Source organism: Orycteropus afer, unplaced genomic scaffold, assembly GCF_000298275.1.
Source record: "Orycteropus afer afer isolate SDZICR_OR568_19922 unplaced genomic scaffold, OryAfe1.0 scaffold00010, whole genome shotgun sequence".
NCBI classification, from domain to species: domain Eukaryota; kingdom Metazoa; phylum Chordata; class Mammalia; order Tubulidentata; family Orycteropodidae; genus Orycteropus; species Orycteropus afer.
The window spans coordinates 11,336,478-11,360,269 of NW_006921597.1; the positions used below are offsets into that span (position 1 = coordinate 11,336,478).

Genomic DNA, 23,792 nt, shown 5'->3' on the forward strand with positions numbered 1-23,792 from the left:
AAGAAACTCCATGGCTAAAGTAAGAGAAGGACTAGAAAAAAGAAAAAGAGAACGTAATCAAAACCAGGGATGGTATGAGGGCTGGTTTAATTCTTCTCCCTGGCTAACGTCTCTATTATCTGCTATCACTGGACCAGTCATTATAGGACTAATTTTACTCACAATTGTCCTTATATTCTAAATAAGCTAGTCAACTTTGTAAGAGAGAGAGTGAACTCTGTACAACTCATGGTCCTCAGGCAACAGTATCAACTAGCCCATCAAGACGATTCAGGTATTGATACAGTGCACTATAACCCGTATATGGTAGCAGACAACAAACTCATGATTAAGTTTAGTGCCAAGAGAAAGGGGGGAATGTGAGACCACACGTTGTACTAATGCCCTCCAGGTAATTATTCTTTAACTAGGAGCCATTAGTGCCGGTGACTGTTCCCCACGCCTCAGGGCTTTACCTCACAGAGTCCTAAGACCCCCTCCCTTCCTTTTCTACCCCCTAGTAACAACCAATCAGTAAATATCAGAAAAACTTAAAATTCCTAGAAACAGCAGTTTGCGGCCTCGGCCACAGGACAGAGCCAATCAACTAGAGACAACGTGCGATTTGAAAAATGACAACCAATCCTGTAATTTTCTGATTGAAACTTCCCCATACCTGCTCCGTCCCGATAAAAGACCCCTTTCCCTTTGTTCAGGGCTCTCAATCCTGAACCGCTGCATCAGTGACGGTTGAGGGTCCGAGCTCGAGCTATGCTTTTACAGTGGAATCGGCTCCTTGGTGGTTTTTGGGGATTCAAGAACTGGGCACAACATTTGGGGGCTCGTCCGGGATCCCCAGACACCCCAGGACTCCCGACCCAGGGGGTTGCGGCCAGCTGGTAAGTGTGTTTAACTGTTTGATATTTGCACAAGTCTTTCGTGTAATACCTAGGCCCGTTTTCTGTAGAGCTGACTTTGGCCTAAGTGGATGCACGGGCGGGCCGTCAGCCGGAGGATCTGGGAGACGTCCCAGGACCTCTTCGGGAAGGGAGGAAGTGGAAGCCCTCCAATCCAGGGAGGAAGTGGAAGCCCTCCAATCTGGAATCCTGAATTGGTAAAGGGACGAAGCGGGTTGCTTCCGCAGCACGGCGTGAGGCCGTCGTCCCACTTTCGGTTTTGCTTCCAATTTGTGGAAGGCATTCTTTGTTCGTCCTTTTGTGTGTCTATTTGTTGTGTGTCAGTGTTTGTGATTTGGTGGACGGACGAAATGGGACAGACTATGACGACTCCTCTTTCTCTTTTGACTGGTAACTTTAAAGAAGTTAGGCAAAGAGCACATAATTTAAGTTTAGAAATAAAGAAAAGGAAACTTGTGACCCTGTGTACTTCAGAGTGGCCTACGTTCAACGTAGGGTGGCCGGCCGAGGGCACATTTGATCTCCAAATTATTTTAAGGGTGAAAGAAGTTGTATTCCGATCCAGCTGGGGACACCCAGACCAGGGATCATGTATTATCATATGGCAGGCTTTAGTAGAGAATCCACCCCTCTGGTTAAAGACACTATTACCTCTTTCTCGTCCTAAGCAGGCACCTAAGACTATCCTGGCAGCACAGACTTATACTGACCGGAAGAAGGGACCTGAGATTAAACCTTCGGCGCCAACCCACCCAGTATTCCAAGGGGGGACAGAGGAAGAACTCCTTTTCCCGCCCCCTTATCAAACCCCTTCAGCAGGTATTGCAGCTGCAGAGGGTGCGTTGCCCCAAGCTCCGAACGATAGTGGGACGATAGTGGGACAATGGCGGCAGCAGCAGGCCCCGCGGCCAGTACCCGTGGAAGAATGCAGCACGCAGCGCCCCCTAGTGGACTAGCAGATTCCACAGTTTTGCCGTTGCGGGCTGCAGGGCCTGCAGACGCAACCGGCAATCAGCAACTCCACTATTGGCCTTTTGCCACTGGTGACCTGTATAATTGGAAAACTCAGAATGCCAAATTTTCAGATAACCCCAGAGATTTAACCGATCTCCTAGAAACTATTTTGTTTACTCACCAGCCCACCTGGGACGACTGCCAACAACTCCTTCAAATCTTGTTCACTACTGAAGAACGTGAGAGGATCCAGATAGAGGCCTGGAAAACTGTTTTGGGGGATAACGGGCAACCCACTACTAATATAGATGTGATTAATGCCACCTTCCCTTTGACTCGTTCTAATTGGGACTTCAACACTACTGAAGGTAAGGAGAGACTCCGGGTGTACCGTCAGACTCTAATGGGAGGTCTCAGGGCAGCCGCAAGGAAGCCCACTAATTTGGCTAAGGTAGGTGACGTACAGCAAGGGAGGGACGAAAGTCCTGTCGCTTTCTTAGAAAGATTAATGGCGGCATTTCGTCAATATACCCCCATGGATCCGGAAGCGCCTGAAACTAAGGCTGCACTAATCATGGCTTTTGTGAAACAAGCAGCCTCAGATATTAGGAAGAAATTACAAAAAGTCAACAGACTAAATGAAAAAAGTATTCAGGATCTAATGTTAGTTGCAGAAAGGGTTTATAATCACAGGCAAAGTCCAGAGGACCGACAAGCCAGAGCACTAGCAGCAGCCAGTGACAGGAACATTCGGAACCTTGCAAAAATCCTACTTGCCTCAACAGCCGGGAGCGTCCAAGAAAGAGAACAACAACTGCAAAAAATTGCAAAATACCGAGGTAAGGGGAACCCTCCCACAGGAAGACGCCCCAAGCTAGGCAAGAATCAGTGCGCCCATTGCAAGGAAGAAGGACACTGGGCAAAGGAATGTCCAAATAAGAGAACTCATAAACCACAGACTAAAGTACTAGAATTGGGGGAACTCAGTGATTAGGGGCGACGGGGTTCAGTTCCCCTCCCCGAACCCAGGGTAACCCTTCAAGTGGAGGGGACACCAATTGATTTCCTAGTGGACACCAGAGCACAGCATTCAGTCTTACTCAAACCCCAAGGGAAACTATCTAACAAAACTTCCTGGGTCCAGGGCACTACGGGAACAAATCAATATTCATGGACTACCCAAAGAACAGTGGATCTCGGCGTGGGACAAGTATCCCACTCGTTCATGGTAATTCCAGAATGCCCCTATCCACTCCTGGGGAGAGATATATTAACCAAAATAGGAGCACAAATCCACTTTCAAAAAGGAGGGGCAACCGTTATGGACAGTAGGGGCCAACCTATACAAGTGTTGACTGTAAACCTAGAAGATGAGTATAGGCTCCACCAGCAACCCCCTCCTCCCCCGTCTGAAGAGGTGAAACAGTGGTTATCAGCTTTTCCCAAGGCATGGGCTGAAACTGGAGGCGCTGGGTTAGCTAAACATAGGCCACCAGTTTATGTGGAAATTAAACCTGGAGCGGACCCAGTCAGAGTCCGCCAGTACCCTATGTCACGGGAAGCCTGAGAAGGCATAACTCCCCACATCCGGCGTCTGTTAAAACTGGGGATACTCCGACCCTGCCGGTCTGCTTGGAACACTCCTCTGCTCCCTGTTCGGAAACCTCATTCCAATGATTATAGACCGGTGCAAGACCTCCGAGAGGTCAATAAACGGGTCATGGACATTCATCCTACTGTTCCTAACCCATACACCATCCTAAGTTCTTTACCCCCGAATCACCAGTGGTACTCAGTCTTAGACCTTAAAGACGCCTTTTTCAGTCTACCACTAGCCCCAAAGAGCCAGGACCTATTTGCATTCTAATGGACTGACCCGACAGAGGGCATCAGTGGGCAACTAACCTGGACACGGCTTCCCCAGGGGTTCAAGAGCTCGCCTACAATCTTCGATGAGGCACTACATGATGACCTGGGTAAGTTCCAATCCGACCACCACAGTCTCACGTTGTTACAATATGTAGATGATCTCCTGATTGCTGCAGCAGACTACGAGACCTGTCTCCAAGGAACCAGAGACTTACTCCAGACATTAGGAGACATGGGCTACAGAGCCTCAGCTAAAAAGGCTCAGCTTTGCCAACCCGAGGTGAGCTATTTGGGGTATATGTTAAAAGATGGACAAAGATGGCTGACTAGGGCCCATAAAGAGACTATACTAAAAATCCCCAGACCCAACACCCCTCGTGGGGTGCGGGAGTTCCTAGGATCAGCCGGTTACTGTAGACTCTGGATACCAGGTTTTGCAGAATTAGCAAAACCTCTCTATGAAGCGACCAAAGAGGGGCAGAAGTTTCAGTGGACAGAGGCCATGGAAAAATCCTTTAATTCACTTAAAAACGCCCTTTTGTCCACTCCTGCCCTTGGACTGCCTGATGTGACAAAACCCTTCCATCTATACATTGATGAAAATAAGGGGATAGCAAAGGGAGTTGTAATCCAACACCTAGGCCCCTGGAAGGAGCTCTGGTAGCATAGTGGCTAAGGCACTTGACTGCTAACCAGAAGGCTGGCGGTTCAAACCCACCAGCCACTCCTCGGAAGGAAGGTTGGGCAATCCTACTTCCGTAGTGATACTGCCTCGGAAACCCAAGGAGGGGTCGCTATGAGTCGGGGCCGACTCGATGGCACATAACAACAACAGGCCCCTGGAAAAGACCAGTAGCCTATCCCTCAAAGAAATTAGACCCAGTGGTGGCGGGATGGCCCCCGTGCCTACGCATAATAGCAGCAACAGCATTGCTAGTCAAAGATGCGGGTAAACTTACACTGGGACAAGAACTGTATATTACCACCCCGCATGCCATAGAAGGAACTCTTAAGCGACCTCCTGATTGATGGCTCAGTAATGCACGACTTACCCACTATCAAGGACTGTTATTGAACCCAACTAAGATTATCTTCCAGTCACCTACAGCACTGAACCCTGCCACCCTGTTACCAGATCCGGATTTGGGAGCTCCACTCCATGATTGCATCGACATTCTGGCTCAAGTACATGGAACCCGAGCTGACCTGCGAGACACACCCTTGCCAGATGCCGAGGTCACCTGGTATACAGACAGGAGCAGCTTTGTGCGTGATGGACAAAGGTATGCAGGGGCGGCAGTGGTGACGGAAACCACAATAGTTTGGGCTGAGCCATTACCAGCCGAAACATCAGCTCAACGAGCCGAAGTAATAGCATTGACCAAAGCCCTAACTTTAGGAAAAGACAGAAAACTGAATGTATATACAGACAGTCGTTACGCTTTTGCCACGGCACATACTCACGGGGCAATTTATCGGGAAAGGGGGCTATTGACCACAGAAGGGAAGGCAATTAAAAATAAAAACAAGATCTTAAATCTACTAGCTGCCCTATGGCTCCCTAAGAAACTTGCCATCATTCATTGTCCGGGACACCAGAAGGCCACCTCGTCTGTTGCCCAAGGCAATAATTTAGCAGACCAAACTGCCTGAGAAATTGCACAGTCTACCAACTGGGTATTAACTTCCAACCTACCTGATGCTGGAAGCCCTACCTTACCAACAAACCCTAATTATGCTGAAGAAGATTTAGAATGGATTAAACAACTACCCGGATCTCAGTACGTATGCAACTGGTGGAAATTGGCGGATCACAAAGCTATCCTCCCTGAAAAACTGGGAGAAGAGATCTTATTCAAAATACATCAAGCCACCCATTTAGGAACTAAAAAGATGCATGAATTACTAAAACGGGCCGACGTAATAATTAGACATGCACAATCCAAAATTGAAACGATTGTCTCTAACTGTAAAGCTTGTCAATTAACCAATGTTACTAAAAACCCTCCGAATCTAGGCTCCAGATCAAGGGGCAACACACCAGGAGCCTGCTGGGAAGTGGACTACACAGAGGTAAAACCTGGTAAATACGGATATAAATATTTATTAGCCTTTATAGATACCTTTTCAGGGTGGGTAGAAGCTTTCCCCACCAAGAAAGAAATGGCCCACGTCGTAGCCACGAAACTACTTGAAGACATCCTACCCAGGTATGGCTTTCCTACTACAATAGGGTCAGATAATGGACCAGCATTTGTGTCTAAGGTAATACAAGATTTAGCAACTATTCTTGGGACTAATTGGAAATTACACTGTGCTTACAGGCCCCAAAGTTCAGGCCAGGTAGAGAGAATGAACAGAACACTAAAAGAGACCTTAACCAAATTAACCATAGAGACTGGCGGGGACTGGGTGACTCTCCTCCCCTTCGCCCTATTTCGGTTCGTAACTCCGATTATAAATTGGGTTTGACACCTTTTGAAATTGTCTTTGGTAGACCTCCACCCATTACTCCCAGATTCCAGTCTGATTTGTTATGTGAAATTGATAATTATGAACTCATTTATTCTCTTCAAGTCCTGCAACAGACCCAACAGGACATCTGGCCGAATTGAAGGGCCCTCTACCAATCTAATCCCCCTCTCGAACCTCACCAGTACCAACCAGGTAATTGGGTGTACGTGCGAAGACATCGACAAGAAACTCTACAACCTCGCTGGAGAGGACCGTACGTCGTGATCCTAGCAACACCCACCACGCTCAAAATTGACGGAATAACCTCCTGGATTCATCATACCCACGCCCATAAAGCCGACCCTGGCCAGAACCCACCGTGGCGTGTCTCCAAGGACCCCAATAATCCACTCAAACTAAAACTCCAGCGATGTGGACCTTACTAGTAATAGTGGTAATAACTGGTAACTATGCAAATCCCTCATCTAACCCACATGCACCCCAGCAATTAACCTGGGTAATTACATCGGGCACAGGGGATGTTGTCAACTCCACAACGGGCTACCATCCCCCTAATACCTGGTGGCCCACCCTACACTTTGACTTGTGCCAATTGGCGTCTGGATCCTGGGACATTGTGGACTGGGAAACCAACAAAAACGGCACTCCCAAATGCTCAGGTAAACCCAACTGTAAACGTCCCTGCACCCCTGGAGGGCTCGGTAATTTTGGAATAGGCTGTGGACACCCAGAGCTCCGTCACAAACTTCGTGAAATAACCATTTTATGTTTGTCCAGGAGGAGGAAGAAACAGAGCTTTAGCAAACCAGTGTGGGGGGACCTCAGACTTTTACTGCAGGGCGTGGGGGTGTGAAACCACCGGAACTACTTACTGGAAACTCTCCTCAACTTGGGACCTTATCGAAGTGGAAAGAGTAAATCCTCCAAACTTTAATTATTTTAGTTTTTGCAAATAGACTTATGCCACAGGAGACAAGTATACCGGAGCTGGTCCATGTATGAATTTTGCCTGTAATCCTATTAAGATTTGATTTACAGAATCAGGAAAACAATATAGGACCTGGGTATACCTGGGTAGATCTTGGGGACTTCGACTATATCAAAGGGGGTATGACAATGGAGTCATTTTTAATATCAGACTGAAAATTGAATCCTGGACACCCCCCATAGTAATCGGGCCTAACACAGTGTTAACCCCACAATTAACACCCATCCTACCGTCCAATAGTCGGGACAGCACATTAATTCGAAATTCCTCCTCTCGCAACGTGTTGGCCCCAGTTCAGAATTTGCGGGAGGACCCCCTTTGGAAAATTATGGACCAAACCTTCCGGCTACTAAATCTAACCCAATCTAATTTAACAGAATCTTGTTGGCTATGCTATGATATCAAACCCCCCTATTATGAAGGTATTGCATTTATAGGGAAATTCAACCAGTCAGAAACTCACAAAACCTGTAGATGGAATTGTAAAAAACCTGGACAACTAACCTTACTTTCTGTCATAGGGACAGGGACCTGCATAAGACAGATCCCACAAACTCACAGACACCTCTGCAACCACACTGAAACAACTATAAATCAAACTGTGTACTATGTGCCACCCCCCAACAGATGGTGGGCTTGCTCCTCAGGATTATCCCCTTGCCTCCATGGGCAAGTTCTTAAACAGACCAAAGACTTTTGTGTATTAGTCTATTTAGTACCTCATATATTATACCACCAGTATAACGAATTTCTAGATAAATGGGAGACTGTTCCTCACCAAGACAAATGGGAACCAGTCTCTGCTGTAACTTTAACTGTTCTATTAGAATTAGGACTAGTGGGAGCTAGAACAGGAATTATGTTTATCATAAACCAGCATCAGCAATATAGTTCACTCAGAGCAGCAACTGACCAGGATATAGAAAGACTCGAAGAATCCATTACCAAACTCCAAGAATCCCTAACCTCTTTAGCAGAACTAACTTTACAACTAAAAAGAGGTATGGATATCCTCTTCCAACAACAAGGGGGAGTTTGTGCTGCCCTAGGGGAGGAATGTTGTTATTATATAGACCACTCAGGAGTCATAAGAAACTCCATGGCTAAAGTAAGAGAAGGACTAGAAAAAAGAAAAAGAGAACGTAATCAAAACCAGGGATGGTATGAGGGCTGGTTTAATTCTTCTCCCTGGCTAACGTCTCTATTATCTGCTATCACTGGACCAGTCATTATAGGACTAATTTTACTCACAATTGTCCTTATATTCTAAATAAGCTAGTCAACTTTGTAAGAGAGAGAGTGAACTCTGTACAACTCATGGTCCTCAGGCAACAGTATCAACTAGCCCATCAAGACGATTCAGGTATTGATACAGTGCACTATAACCCGTATATGGTAGCAGACAACAAACTCATGATTAAGTTTAGTGCCAAGAGAAAGGGGGGAATGTGAGACCACACGTTGTACTAATGCCCTCCAGGTAATTATTCTTTAACTAGGAGCCATTAGTGCCGGTGACTGTTCCCCACGCCTCAGGGCTTTACCTCACAGAGTCCTAAGACCCCCTCCCTTCCTTTTCTACCCCCTAGTAACAACCAATCAGTAAATATCAGAAAAACTTAAAATTCCTAGAAACAGCAGTTTGCGGCCTCGGCCACAGGACAGAGCCAATCAACTAGAGACAACACACAATTTGAAAAATGACAACCAATCCTGTAATTTTCTGATTGACACTTCCCCGTACCTGCTCCATCCCCGATAAAAGACCCCCTTTCCCTTTGTTCGGGGCTCTCAATCCTGAACCGCTGTGTCGGTGACGGTTGAGGGTCCTAGCTCGAGCTTGAATAAACAACCCCTAGGCTTTTGCAGTGGAATCGGCTCCTTGGTGGTTTTTGGGGATTCAAGAACTGGGCACAACAATACTAGAAACTTTTTGTTTTAACTAAAAATATAAATAGTATTACTATCATGGAAATGTTAGCAACCAACCTTTGGTAATGGTGTAGATAAAGTATTTTTGGCAGATGTCCACAAATAGTCTCTTTTATCTTTGCATTTGCCATGGTCAGTTGGTGTAAAATTTCTATATACATTTTGCGAAGGAGTGCCTTTAAAATCAAATTTCCGATAACTAGTTTCAGGTGTTTCCAATAAAGATGTCTGTGTTTTCTGCATTGAACAACAAAAGTGAATGAAATCATTAAATGTCATTCTTTCAGACACCACCATCTCTCTGAAGATAATTTTGATAATCACTCACATGAAAGAATGGAGCACCAAAAAAGGGGGCTACAAGGACAATACTCTCACAAGTTTGATGGTTTAGTTATCAGTGAGTTTACAACAGGAAGGCAGACTGCAGGATCACTGTGTGTACACAATTGTGTGCACTATAAAAACATTGGACTAGGAGTCAAGTGATATGCTCTTTTCTTTTGGATCTTTTATTATCTTGCGTCATGATTTGAAATAAATCACCACATATCTCTAGGCTTAACTTTATCCATCTCTACAATCAAGGAGCTAAATTAGATGTTTGTAAGTTTCTAGCTGACATCTAGTGATCAGTCATTTCGTAATCATTTTTCCTGCTAGAAAAATCAGTCATTTCATAATCATTTTTCTAGCAGGTAGGAATTTTTTCAGAGTTCCATTTCTGTATTTTTTTTCCTACATATTTCTATATTTGCTCTCTGGACTCATCAGGAGTCTTTCTCTCTCTCTCTCTCTCCCTCTCTCTCTCTCTTTCTTTTTCACTCTCTCTCTCTCTCTCTCACACACACATCACCACCACCACCACCACCACTTCCAAAGTGTAACTGCTTTCCTCCCAAGTCTTGAGAATGGCAACTTAGAGTCATGGCACCACCTTGTGACCATATCTTGAAATTGACATTTTCCTGATAACCTAAAACAAAATGCACTCCATATTCCAGAATACTGAAATAACCCTTTTCATCATACATCATGAAAATGTAGTTTTCATTCTTTCCTGAATGTTACATTTCAAGTGACACATAAATACAGAACAGTCACAATTTTCTCTGTTTTGTTTTTTAAAACAGACATTCATATGGTACTTGCTATGTGTCAAGCATTATTTAAAATACTTTACAAATATTATCTCATTTAATCCTCATAACAACTCTAGAAGATGAGTGCTCTTATTATCCCTTTATATATGAGGAAACTGAAGCACTGAGAAGTAACTTGCTTCAAATCAGAAATGTTTGGTAAATCTAATGATTATTATACACAAGGCTTATGATATTTAAAAATTTAGGGCAATAAAGTATAGCACACAAAAGTACAACGAATTTTTTAAATCATTTCTTTTATCATGTTCCAATTATTTTCAACATATCTATCCAGGCCCCCATATAAAGGGTAATTATTAACCTACTTACTAATAGATATAATTAAATGTATATATTACTAGAATTATATATTATCATAACTCAAAAACATAACTATAAGAATATGTGATACATACTTTCATAATATGAACATATCTGATATTTAAAAAATAGTATCTAACCATTTTTTTTTTCATCAGATTCTTTTCTAAGATACTAACTCTGCTGGATAATTTTATTATACTAGTAATTTCCTCAAAAGTAATATGTTCAAGTGTCTCATATAGTTTCTAGATACATGAGGCATTCAATATTCATTTATAAGTTCAATCTTTCTTACTTTCCTTTTCTTTGAACCCAAAGTTAACAAAATTTTAACACTTTCTATACTTTGTAACAGACCTATTCCCAGACTATTCTGATTGTTATTTCCATTTTAATTGTAATCAGAGCAACACCTGTGAGGATTTAGAAGTGTGTATCCCTGTGTATAAAGAATATACTTAATTATTTTAACAAAAAATTGTAATAAAAATTGTTCATTGCCAAATGGGTTAGATGATGAGGGATAATCTTCTTCCTCATACCTAGTACTTCCTTCCATGGGTAAAGAACACTATTACAGTAATATTCCTAATTTCTTTGTTTCTTTATGGCAGAAGCGATGTGATGTAATTAATGAATCTGGAAGGAGAAACTGGGCATGTATATAATCCAGCTTCTTCCTTCCTTTTCCTTTTGGGAATCAGAGAAAACATATTTCTGTTGTTCTTCTTTATACCATAGGTTTTACAAAAGCAAGTCATCAAGTGGATAGACTTGTCCCAGTCCTGCTCTACCTGTGACAGAGTAGGTAAATTTAATTTGGCATTTTACAATTAGTAAATTATCTTGCTACAAATAATTACACCACATTCTCCATTATAAATAATAAAGATACCATTTTTGTTCTCCTTTTTCTATCTCAAGTAATTCAGAACTAAATGAAGAAAATAGGTACTTTATCAAGCCCTTTCAAAACCCAATATTAGAGATAATCTAAATAAAAGCACTAGAATTTTTTATAAAAATATTCTGTCTCTAACATTGGAAATTTCTCAAGAAACACAGAAGTACTTAACTAATTTAAGATAATACTATAAACAGATCAGAGAGAGAGAGAGAGAGAGACACTAAAATGGTCTTATTAAGTTTCCAAATGATTAATGCTTTAAAAATTTTAAGGAGCCCTGGTGGTGCAGTGGGGTAAGCACTCAGCTGTTAACTAAAAGGTTAGTAGTTTGAACCCACCAGCTGCTCCACAATAGAAAAATGCAACAGTCTGCTTCCATAAAGATTTACAACTTTGGAAACCCTAATTAATGGAAATAAACAATTTAGGAAATGAATTTATATAGAATATTTAGAATGTTCTTTTCTCATTTACGAACAAAAATTATTTATAAGTTGATGTTAAAAACTGGTTATAAAGAAAACTATGAGAATTGAAGATTATACAAAACTCTTACCTTGTCTTTTTTGTCTTTGAGACTAACTGTGTTTTCTTTTGCCTCTCTTTTGAGCTTTTCCTATTAAAAACACAAAAGAGAACGTAAGTATTACTATTACCACAAATGGATATTTATATTACCAAAGTGATAATCTTTCCTAAGAAGTTTTAGGAGCTCTGGTGACACAGTGGTTAACACATTCAGCTGCTAACAAAAAGATTGACAGTTTGAATCCACCAGCCACTCCACGGGAAAAAGATGTAGCAGTCTGCTTCCGTAAAGATTTATAGCCTTGGAAACCTTCTGGAGCAGTTCTACTCTGTCTTATAGGATCGCTATAAGTCAGACTGTCCTCAATGGCAATGAATGGATTAAGAAGTATTAAAGTAAAAATGACCATTAAATTTATGAATTAATGGAAAGAAAAAATAACAAATTATTTACTTTCTACCAATGTACTGTCCTGGAAGAAGTACAGCCAGAATGCTCCTTGGAAGTGAGAATGGTCAGACTTTGTTTCACCTACTTAGGTCATGTTGTCAGAATGAACCATTCCCTGGAGAAGTTATCATTCTTGGTAAAGTGGAGGATCAATGAAAAAGGGGAAGGCCCTCAATGAGATGGACTGACACAATGGCTGCAATGATGGGCTCAGATATAGCAAGGATTGTGAGGCTGGCACAAGATCGGGCAGTGTTTCATTCTGTTGTACATACATAAGGTTGCTATGAGTTAGAGATGACTTGTAGCCACATAACAACAGCAACAATATACTTTATTTGGTTTTGAGTATTTTTATTACTATTGTTACTATGATGATCTTTCTCTAGTGTTTATTTGTAAAATATTGAGTAAGTTTCTTAAAATTTTGACTCTCATTTGTAAAATGAAGTGGATGGATCAAATTATAGGGTAAAAGGATACACAAGTAACTAAACTATTTGTGAAGAACTGCAAAGAAATCTAAAATATTATGGTCCATTAGAAGTGGAATTCACTGTTTTTTTCCTGAGAATTAAGAAAAGGTATATTTCAATTGGACCTTGAATAATAAATAGCTTTCAACATGAGATAAATAGGGTCTATAAGGGATAAAAATAAAGGAAAATCTGCAAAGCAAAGATAATCATACGAATAATTCACACAGGAAAAGTATAAAGTACTCAGAAAATAGTACATCACTTTTGCTGGAGTATAGAGTATATCTATAGAAGTAATCAAGATAAAAATGGTAAGGTGAGTTGTAGTCACAATGGGAAATATGACATTCTAGGCTGCCAAATTTCTAGTTTACTCGGTAGGAAAATAAACAAAACCTTAAGCCTGACTTACAGAAATGAATATACAGTAAACATGAAATATGACAGCCATTTGTGAAACTGAACTATTATAGTCCCATGGTAAACCATTTGCCATCAAGTTGATTGCAATTCCATAGCAACTCTATGTGTGTCACAGAACTGTGCTCCATAGGGTTTGGGTGGGGTTTAATTTTTTTTTATTGTGATTTGGATGCAAATTTGCAGAGCAGATTGATTTTACTCTCAACAGTTCATGCACATTTTGTTTCAGGTCACTGATTACAATCCCAACAATGAACAATTTTCCTCCCATCTCCTGGGAGCTCTGGTGGCGTAGTTCCTAAGGCACTTAACTGCTAACCCAGAAGGTTGGTGGTTCAAACCCACCAGCCACTCCTCGGAAAGAAGACTGGGCAATCTACTTCCGTAGTGATATCAGAAACCCAAGGAGGGGTCGCTATGAGTCAGATCCAACTCGATGGAAGTGAGTTTGGTGTTTTGGTTTGGTCCCATCTGATCTCTCACAGTTGATTGTTCTAAGGTGCAGCATCTTCCTGGGGTAGGTGAGTATATCTCCCTGGGGTATGTGTTCTGCTCATAGGCCTTTCTACTGAGAGCTAGAAGTAGAAAGAACTGGAAGAAGTAGAGAACTGAAAGTAAGTCCAGTTCCAAGCTCAAAGGAAAACCCAGGGCCATAGTCTCAGTGGTTTCACCAGTCTCTATTCAACCAGTAATTCTGGTCATTTTTGTTCCATAGAGTTTTTAATAGTTAATACATCAGAAGTAGATCGTCAGGCCTTTCTTCTGAGGCACCTCTAGGTAGACTGAAATATCCAACTTTTCAGTTAGTAGCTGAGTGCCTTACCATTTGCACCACCCAGGTACTCAATTATAGCCTCAGGGAGCCTTAAAGGTGTAGAGAAGGGAAAACCTCCAACCATGCAAAACTTTAGGCAGTAAAACTTTCCTTGCCTGCATCAGTATTTATCCTCAAGCTTTATGTACACCATGGTATCTCTCCCACAGCGTTGCTCCTGACAGAGAACTCCCTTCACCACGAAAGCAGGCAATAAGCTGATACAACAATAATTACTATTCTTATTATATATACTATCATCCAATAATCGTTGATCTTTAGCTATAGTGACAACTACGGTCTATTCTAAGGGGTCAGAGTGTTCTTTCTAGAATAAAGCATATTTTCTACACTAGCAATAATACTGCACTGACTCTCTTACAGCTAGATGTATATCCTGACTTATGGAGTTGCAAGAGGGAAAAAGCAACTCTCACAACTGCACTGCCTCTACAACTCTTGACATTTGCTGATCTGGAGATTTTAGTATACTCTGTTCTGATATAACACATGTTTCTGAGGTATGAATTACCTCACACAGATAAAATGTATCTTTTGTGGTGACTAACAGATCATGGGTTTCCTAAAATAAAAAGAGAGGAGCAGCATCCCACTAAAGTCCCTATGTAATCTAACCAAAATATTCTAGGTCTGCAAACAGAGGATTGACTTGAGCCATCAGAGTAGAGAATAGCAAACCCTGTGTCCAAATTTCACACCTAGATCAATTTACAAATGTAGAGTCCTTTGAATAAAAGGGAAGTCTAATACTCACGTGGAAGTATTCTGCAATACTATCACAAATACACAGGCTGCATCCTTCCTACTATCTTCTGCACGAGGGAAACAAATACCAAGATTGTTACAGAATTGGACTCTACGCTAACACCAACGCTTGGGGACCCATAATGTTACTATTGTTCACTACTGAGAGTGCAAGCTTAGTGGAGTTGAGTGATAAATGGATTTTAATCTGAGTCTACCTCATGATGAGCCCAACAGACCATAAACATATCTTATGGTTGCTTTAGATTCTGAGTATAAAGTTTGGAAAAAAACTCAGTAATAAGCATAATTCTCATATTGGTTCTGACCCACAGAATGAGAGCTTTTAAAGTTGAAAGGACCAACTAGAAAACCTTGAAACCATTCCTCCTCAACAAGATAGTGCATAAACAAGTATCACATCCCTAGGCAGAAATGAAGGGTCCATCAAACCATACAGATACAGGGGAGGTGATTTATCATATTTCTAATAAGCCAACGTATTTTAATTGGAGCTAAGGCTGCCAATGGATTTATCAGTAAGAACACAAGGATTGTCATATTGACTAGTATTCAAAATTGAGAACTAAGGAAAAAAATGTTGCATATAAAAGGATGAATCTATATAAATAAAAATCTCAAGTTAAATAGATACAGATATCATGGTTAAAGAGTAGAATATAGATATATCAATTGCCAGGAAGAAAGAGCCCAAATCAATAACCTAACTTTACACTTGAGAAACCAGAATAAAGCAAACTAAACCAAAAGGGAAAAAATTAAATAAAGATTAAAGCATAGATAAACAAAATGATGTTGTAGTTAGGTGCCATCGAGTTGGCTCTGACTCATAGTGACCCTATCTATAACAGAATGAAACATTGCTCAGTCCTGCACCAGCCTCACAGCCCTTGGTATGCCTGAGCCCATGCTTGCAGCCACTCTGTCAATCCATTTCATTGAGGGTCTTCCTCTTTTGTCCTGACCCTCCACTTTACCAAGCATAATATTCTTCTCCAGGGAATGGTCCCTTCTGACAACATGAACAAAGTAGGTGAGACGAAATCAGGCTACAAGGATCATTCCAGCTGCACTTCTTCAAGGACAGATTTGTTAGTTCTTTTAGCAATCCACGGTACTTCAGGTATTCTTCACCAACACCACAACTCAAAAGCATCAACTCTTCTTTGGTCTTTCTTATTTATTGTCCAGCTTTCACATGCATATAAAGCTACTGAAAATACCACAGTTTAGGTTAGGCACATTTTCAAAAAGACATCTTTGCTCTTTGTACTTTAAAAAGGTCTTTTGCAGCAGACTTGCCCGGTGCAATAAACTAAAACCAAACTCACTGCCGTCAAGTCAATTGCAACTCATAGTGACCCCTCCTTGGGTTTCCGAGGTGGTATATCTATGGAAGTAGATTGCCCAGTCTTCTGAGGAGTGGTTAGCAGTCAAGTGCCTTAGTCACTACGCCACAAGAGCTCCTTCCCAGTACAATACAAAGTCTGATATCTTGATGGCTGCTTCCATGGGCATTGATTGTGGATTCAAGTAACATGAAATCTTGGACAACTTCAATCTTTCCTCCATTTATCGTGATGCTGCTTATTGGTCCAGTTGTGAAGATATTCATTTTCTTTAAGTTGAGGTGTAATCCATACTGCAGACATAGTCTTTAATCTTAATCAGTAAATGCTTCAAGTCATTGTCACTTTAGCAAGCAAGATCACAGGTTGTTAATGAGTCTTCTTCCAACCCTGATGCTGTGTTCTTATATACACCAGCTTCCTGCATTATTTGCTCAGCATACAGATTGAGTAAGTATGGTGAAAGGTACAACTCTGATACACTCCCTTCCTTATTTTAAGCCAAGGAGCATCCCTTTGTTCTGTTCAAATGACAGTCTCTTAGTCTATGTACAGGTTCCTCATGAGTACAATTAAGTGTTCTGGAACTCCTATTCTTCTCAATGGTATCCATAATTTGTTATGATCCACACAGTCGAATACTTTTTCATAGTCAATGAAGCACATGTAAACATCTTCCTGGTATTCTTTGCTTTGAGCCAATATCCTTCTGATATCAGCTATGATATCCCTCCTCCCACATCCTTTTCTGAATTCAGCTTGCATTTCTCAAAGTTCCCTGTCAATATACTGCTGCAACCATTTTTTAATTATCTTCAGGAGGATTTTACTTGTGTGTGATATTAATGATATTATTCGATAACTTCCACATTCTGTGGGATCACCTTTCTTTGGAATAGGTACAAATATGGATCTCTTCCTGTCAATTGGCCAGGTAGAAGTCTTCCAAATTTCTTAGCATGGACAAGTAAATGCCTCCAGTGCAGCATCCATTTGTTGATCTCAATGGGTATTCAGTCAATTCCTGGAGCTTTGTTTTGCACTAACTCCATCAGTGCAGCTTTGACTTCTTCAGTACTATTGGTTCTTGATCATAAGCCACCTTCTGAATGAACATCAACCAATTCTTTTTGGAACAGTGACTCTGTGTATTCCTTCCACCTTCTTTGGATGATTCCTGCATCAGTCAATATTTTGCCCAAGGAATCTTCCAATACTGCAACTTGAGGCCTGAGTTTTTTCTTCAGTTCTTTCAGCTTGAGAAATTCCAAATATGTCCTTCCCTTTTGGTTTTCTAACTCCAGGTCTTTGCACATTTCATTATAATAATTGGTTCTGTCTTCTCAAGCTGCTCTTTGAAATCCCCTGTTCTGCTCTTTTATCTTGTCATTTTTTCCATTTGCTTTAGCTACTCTCCATTCAAGAGCAAGTTTCAGAGACTCTGCTGACATCCATTTTGGTCTTTTCTTCCTTTCCTGTGTTTTTAATGAACTTTTGCTTTCTTCACATAGGATATTCTTGATGTCTAACCACAATTCATCTGGTTTTCAGTCATTGGTGTTTAATGCGTCAAACCTATTCTTTAGATGGTCTCTAAATTCAGGTGGGATGTAATCAAGTTCATATTTTGGCTCTCATGGACTTGTTTCAATTGCTTCAGCTTCAACTTGAACTTGCATATGAGTAGCTGATGGTCTGTTCCACAGTTAGCTCCTAGCCTTGTTTTGGCTGAAGATATTAAGTTTCTCCATCGCCTCTTGCCACACATGTAGTTGATCTGATTTCTGTATATTCCATCTGGTGAAGTCCAAGTGTACAGCTGCCGTTTGTGTTTTTGAAAAAAGTTATCTGCAATGACTGTCATTGGTCTTGCAAAATTCTATCATGCAATCTCTGGTGTCATTTCTATCATTGAGGCCATATTTTCCAACTATTAGTAATTCTTCTTTGTTTCCAACTTCTGCATTCCAATCACTAGTAATAATCAATACATTTTCATTGCATGTTTGGTCAACTTCAGACTGCAGATGTTGGTAAAAATCTACAGTTTCCTCATCTTTAGTTTTGGTGGTTGGTGTGTAAATTTGAATAGTAGTAGTATTAACTGGTCTTCCTTGTAGGCATATGGATGTTATCCTGTCACTGACAGCACTGTACTTCAGGATAGATCTTGAAACATTTTTTGTGACAATGAATGCCATACCATTCCTGTTTAATTTGTCATTCCAGCCACAGTATAACATATGATTGTCTGATTCAAAACTGCCAAAACCAGTCCATTTCAGCTCAATAATGCATAGAATTATTGATCTTTATGCATTCCATTTCATTTTTTACAACTTCCAATTTTCCTAAATTCATATTTTGTACATTCCATGTTCTGATTATTAATAGATGTTTGTAGCTGTTTCTTCCCATTTTGAGTTTTGCCACATCAGCAAATGGAGATCCTGAAAATTTTATTCCATCAATATCATTAACGTCAACTCTACTTTGAGGAGGCAGCTCTTCCCAAGTCATATTTTGAGTACCTTCCAACCTGAGCGGCTCATCTCCCAGCACTATATTGGACAATGTTTCAGGGCTATTCACAATGTGTTCCAGTAATATATCAGACAGTGTTTCATTGCTATTCATAAGGTTTTCATTGGCCAATTCTTTGAGAAATGATGGCCCCTTCCTTCTTCTGAGTCTGTCTTAGTCTGGAAGCTCCACTGAAATCTGTCCACCATGGGTGACCCTGTTGGTATTTGAAATACCAGTGGCATACCCTCCAGCCTCCACCACTCATCTGTCAGTTTGTCATATTTTGGTGGCTTGTGTGTTGCTGTAAGGCTGGAAGCTATGCCACCAGAGTTTCAGATAAACAAAATAAGAACAGAAAAACAAAAGAGAAAATCAACAAAACCAAAACTTGGTTACTTTAAATCAACAAAATTGACAAAACCTTAGCTAGAGTGACAAAGAGAGAAAGAGAGAAGACCTTAGCTAAAATCAGAAATGCAAGTGACAACATTACTACCAATATTACAGAAATTGATGGGATTATAAGGGACGCTATCAATAATTGTATACTAACAAAGTAGATAATGCAGATGAAATAGATAAAGAACTAGAAACATACAAAATGCCTAAAATGACAGAAGAAATATAAAATTTTAACAGACCTATAACGAGAGATTTTAAAACAGTAATCAAAAATCACTCTAACAGAAAATTCCAAGATGAGATGATTTCATTGGGGTTTCTACCAAATATATTTTTTTAAATAATTAGCACTGATTTTTCTCAAACTCTTCTACAATGTAGAAGAAGGAATACTTTCTAACTCATTCTACGAGACCAGCATTACCAGCATATACCAAAGCCAGATAAAGACATTAAAAGAAATGAAAACTGAAGACCAATATTCCTTTGAATATAAATACAAATGTCCTCAATAAAAATACTAGCAAATTGAATCCAAGACCATATTGCACTGTGAAATCTGCTGCAAAAGACCTTTGAAAAGTGTTAAAAGAGCACAGATGTCATTTTGAAGACTAAAGTGCACCTGACACAAGATATGGTATTTTCAAACACCTCATATGCATGTGAAAGCTGGACAATGAACAAAGCAGACCAAAGAAGAATTGATGCATTTGTACTGTGGTGCTGGTGAAGAATACTGAAAACACAGCATGGATTGCCAGAAGAACAAACAAATCTGTCTTGGGTAAAGTACAGCCAGAATGTTCCTTAGAGGTGAGAATGGCCAGACTCACATACTTTGGTCATGTTGTTGGAAGGGACCAGTCTCTGGAGAAGGATATCATGCTTGGTAAAGTAGAGGGTCACTGAAAAAGTAGAATACCCTCAATGAGATGGACTGACACAGTAACTGCAACAATGAGCTCAAAAATAGCAAAGATTATGAAGATGACATGGGATAAGTAGTGTTTCATTTTGTTGTGTATAAGGTCACTATGAGCCCAGACCAATTTGAGGGCACTTAATAAAAACAACACATACTGTAACAAGTGGAATTTATCACAAGAATGCTACAGTGATTCAGCATAAGAAAATTAATCAATGCAATAGACCACATTAATATAATGAAGGGAAAAAACACATGATCATTTCAGTTGGCACAGAAAATGCATTTGACAAAATCCAATTTATAAAAGTACTCAGCAAACTTGGAATAGAAGGGAAATTCCCCAACATGATAAAGGGATTTTATGAAAAGCCAAGAACAAACATCAAACTCAATATTGAAAGACTCGAAACTACCCACCTAAAATCAGGGACAAGACAAGAATACCTGCTTTCACCAGTGCTATCTAACATTATACTGGAAGTCACAGCCAGAGCAATTAGGCAAGAAAAAGAAATAAAAGGCATCCAAATCAGAAAAGAAAAAGTAAAGCTATCTCTATTTGCCAATGATACACCATATGTCTTAGTTTCTTAGTGCTGTTATAACAGAAATACCACAAATGGCTGGTTTTACTGAACAGACATTTATTTCCTTGTAGTGTAACCTACCCACAAAACCCATTACTGTCAAGTTGCTTTCAACTCATAGCAACGCAATAGGAGAGAGTAGAATTGCCCCAAAAGGTTTCCAAAGCTGTAAATCTTGACAGAAGCAGACTGCTGCATTTTCTCTGGCAGAGTGACTTGTGGGTTTGAACCAACCTTTTGGTTATCAGGTGAGCACTTAACCACTGGGGCACTAGGGCTTCTTCCTCATAGTGTAGGAGACTAGAAATGCAAATTTAGGGCACTGGTTCTAAGGGAAGGCTCTCTTTGTCCCCTCTGTGGAGTAAAATCTTTTTTCATTTCAGCTTCACCTCCTCAGTTCCTTGCTGCTCTCCATGGGCATCAATCTTTTCCCATTTGTGCTTCCTTGCTTCTCTGTATAATCTGCTATTTTTATATCTCAAAAGTGACTGGCTTAAAACATACTCTTATCTATACCGCCATGACCGCACTAATAAAACAAAGAAAACTCTATTTCCAAATGGGGATCACATAAGTACAGGGGTTATGATTTACAACACATATTGATGGGGACACTATTCAATCCATAACACAATTAAAAAAAAAAAAAAAAAACTCACTACCATCAAGTTGATTCCAACTCATAGTGACTCTATAGGACAGAACAGAATTGCCCCACAGGGTTTCCTAGGCAGTAAATCTTTACAGAAGCGGACTCTCTAATCTGTCTCCTATGAAGTACCTGGTAGATTCATATCACTGAGCTTTTGGTTAGCAGCTGAATGCTTTAACCACTGCACCACCACAGCTCTTTATAACACTATATAACTCAAACCAAACTCGTTGCCATTGAGTTAGTTCTGACTCACAGCAACCCCATTGAGTTTCCAAGGTTATAAATCTTCATGGAAGCAAACTGCCTCATTTTTCTTCTGCAGTGTGACTAGTGGGTTCAAACCATCAACCTTTTGGTTAGCAGCCAAATGCCTCAACCACTACACCACTAGAGCTCCTTATAACACTATATAAACCAAACTCACTGTTGTCAAGCTGGATCTGACTCACAGCGACCCTTCCTTGGGTTTCCGAGGTATATCACCATGGAAGTAGATTGCCCAACCTTCCTTCTGAAGAGTGGCTGGTGGGTTTGAATTGCCAGCCTCTGGTTAGCAGTCAAATGCCTTAAGCACTATACCACCAGAACTCCCATAACACTATATAGAAAGAGAAAATCCCAAAGACTCTACAAGAACACTATAAGCATGAATAAGTTGTTTCAGCAAAGTTGCAGAGTATAATATTAACAAACAGAAATCACTTGTATTTCTATCAACCAGTAACAATCTGAAAAGAAAATTAAGAAAACCATTCCATCCTCTTACAATTATTATCTAAAATAATAAAATACCTAAGATTGTATTTAACCATGAAAGTAAAAGATGTTTACACTAAAACTATTAAACACTAAACAAAAAAAAAAAAAAAACCCACTGCCATGGAATCGGATCCAACTCATAGAGACCCCTCCTTGGGTTTCCAAGGCAGTATCACTATGGAAGTAGATTGCCCAACCTTCCTTAGGAGTGGCTGGTGGGTATTAAACACTACTAAAAGAAATTAAAAGAGCTCTAAATAAATGGAAAGACATCCTTTGTTCGTGAAGTTGAAGACAATATTGTTAAGATGCCAGTTCTACCCAAAGCACCTACAGATAAAATGTGATTTCTATTAAAATACCAACAGACTGCTCTGCAAAAATAAAAAAGCCAATTCTCTAATTCATATAAATTTTCAAAGGTCCCAAATGCTTAAAAAAAAGAACAAAGTTGGAGAAATTAATTTCAATTTTTATTGCAAAGCTACAGTAATCAAAACAATGTGGTACTGGTAAAAGGAAAGACACATCGACCAATGGACTAAAACTCAAAATCTAGAAATAAACCCAAATATTTATGGCCAACTGATCTTCAATAAAGGTGCCAAATCCATTCAATGGAGAAAGAACAGTCTCTTCAGCAAATGGTACTGGGACAACTGGATCTCCATATGTAAACACAAGAAGTTGGACCCATACCTCACCCCATATACAAAAATTAATTCAAAATGGATCTATGATCTAAATGTAAGAGCTAAAACGATGGACATTTTTAGAAGAAAACAGTGGTAAAGCTTTAAGACCATCTTTTAGGCAGTGGATTCTGTGACATAACAGGAAAAAACACAAGCAACAACAGAAAAACAGGTCAATTGAACTTCAAAATTAAAACCTTTGTGCATCAAGGGATGTTATCAAGAAAGTGAAACTACAACATACAGAATGAGAGAAAATATTTGGAAACTACATATCTGATAAGAGTTTAATATCCAGAATACACAAAGAACTTTTAAAACTCAACAGCAAAGAGTAAAAACCCAATTTAAAAATGATCAAAGGACTTGAATAGACTTTCTTCAAGGGAGATGTACAAATTACCAATAAGCACATGGAGAGATGTTCCACACTACTAGTCATTAAGGAAATAAAAATCAAAACCACAATGAAATACCACTTTATTCCCACTAAGCAGTATATCAACAGGAAAATGTCAGAAATCCAAGTTGGATTCAGAAAAGAAATGGAACAAGGGATATCATTGCTGGTATCAGATGGATCTTGGTTAAAAGCAGAGAATACCAGAAATATGTTAACCCGTGTTTTATTCACTATGCAAGGGCATTTGATGTGCAGATCATAACAAATTAGGGATAACATTGCAAAGACTAGGAATTCCAGAGCACTTAATTGTGCTCATGCAGAACCAGGACATAGACCAAGAGGTAATCATTTGAACAGAACAAGGGGATAAGGCATTATTTAAAAGCAGGAAGAGTGTATGTCAAGGTTATATCTTTTCACTATACTTAATTCAATCTGCATACTCAGCAAACAATCTGGACTATGTGAAAAAGAACGTAGCATAAGGATTAGAGGAAGACTAATTAACAAC

General features: G+C 40.1%; 1 protein-coding gene across 1 annotated transcript in view; it reads right to left on the reverse strand.

Annotated features, from left to right (window-relative positions):
* Window positions 1-23,792, reverse strand: part of SYCP1 (synaptonemal complex protein 1) — a 163,969-nt gene that overhangs the window by 16,849 nt on the left and 123,328 nt on the right. Inside the window, 2 exon segments of the mRNA XM_007948815.1 lie at window positions 9,172-9,351; window positions 12,047-12,106. Of these exon segments, the coding sequence (XP_007947006.1) occupies window positions 9,172-9,351; window positions 12,047-12,106 (240 nt within the window).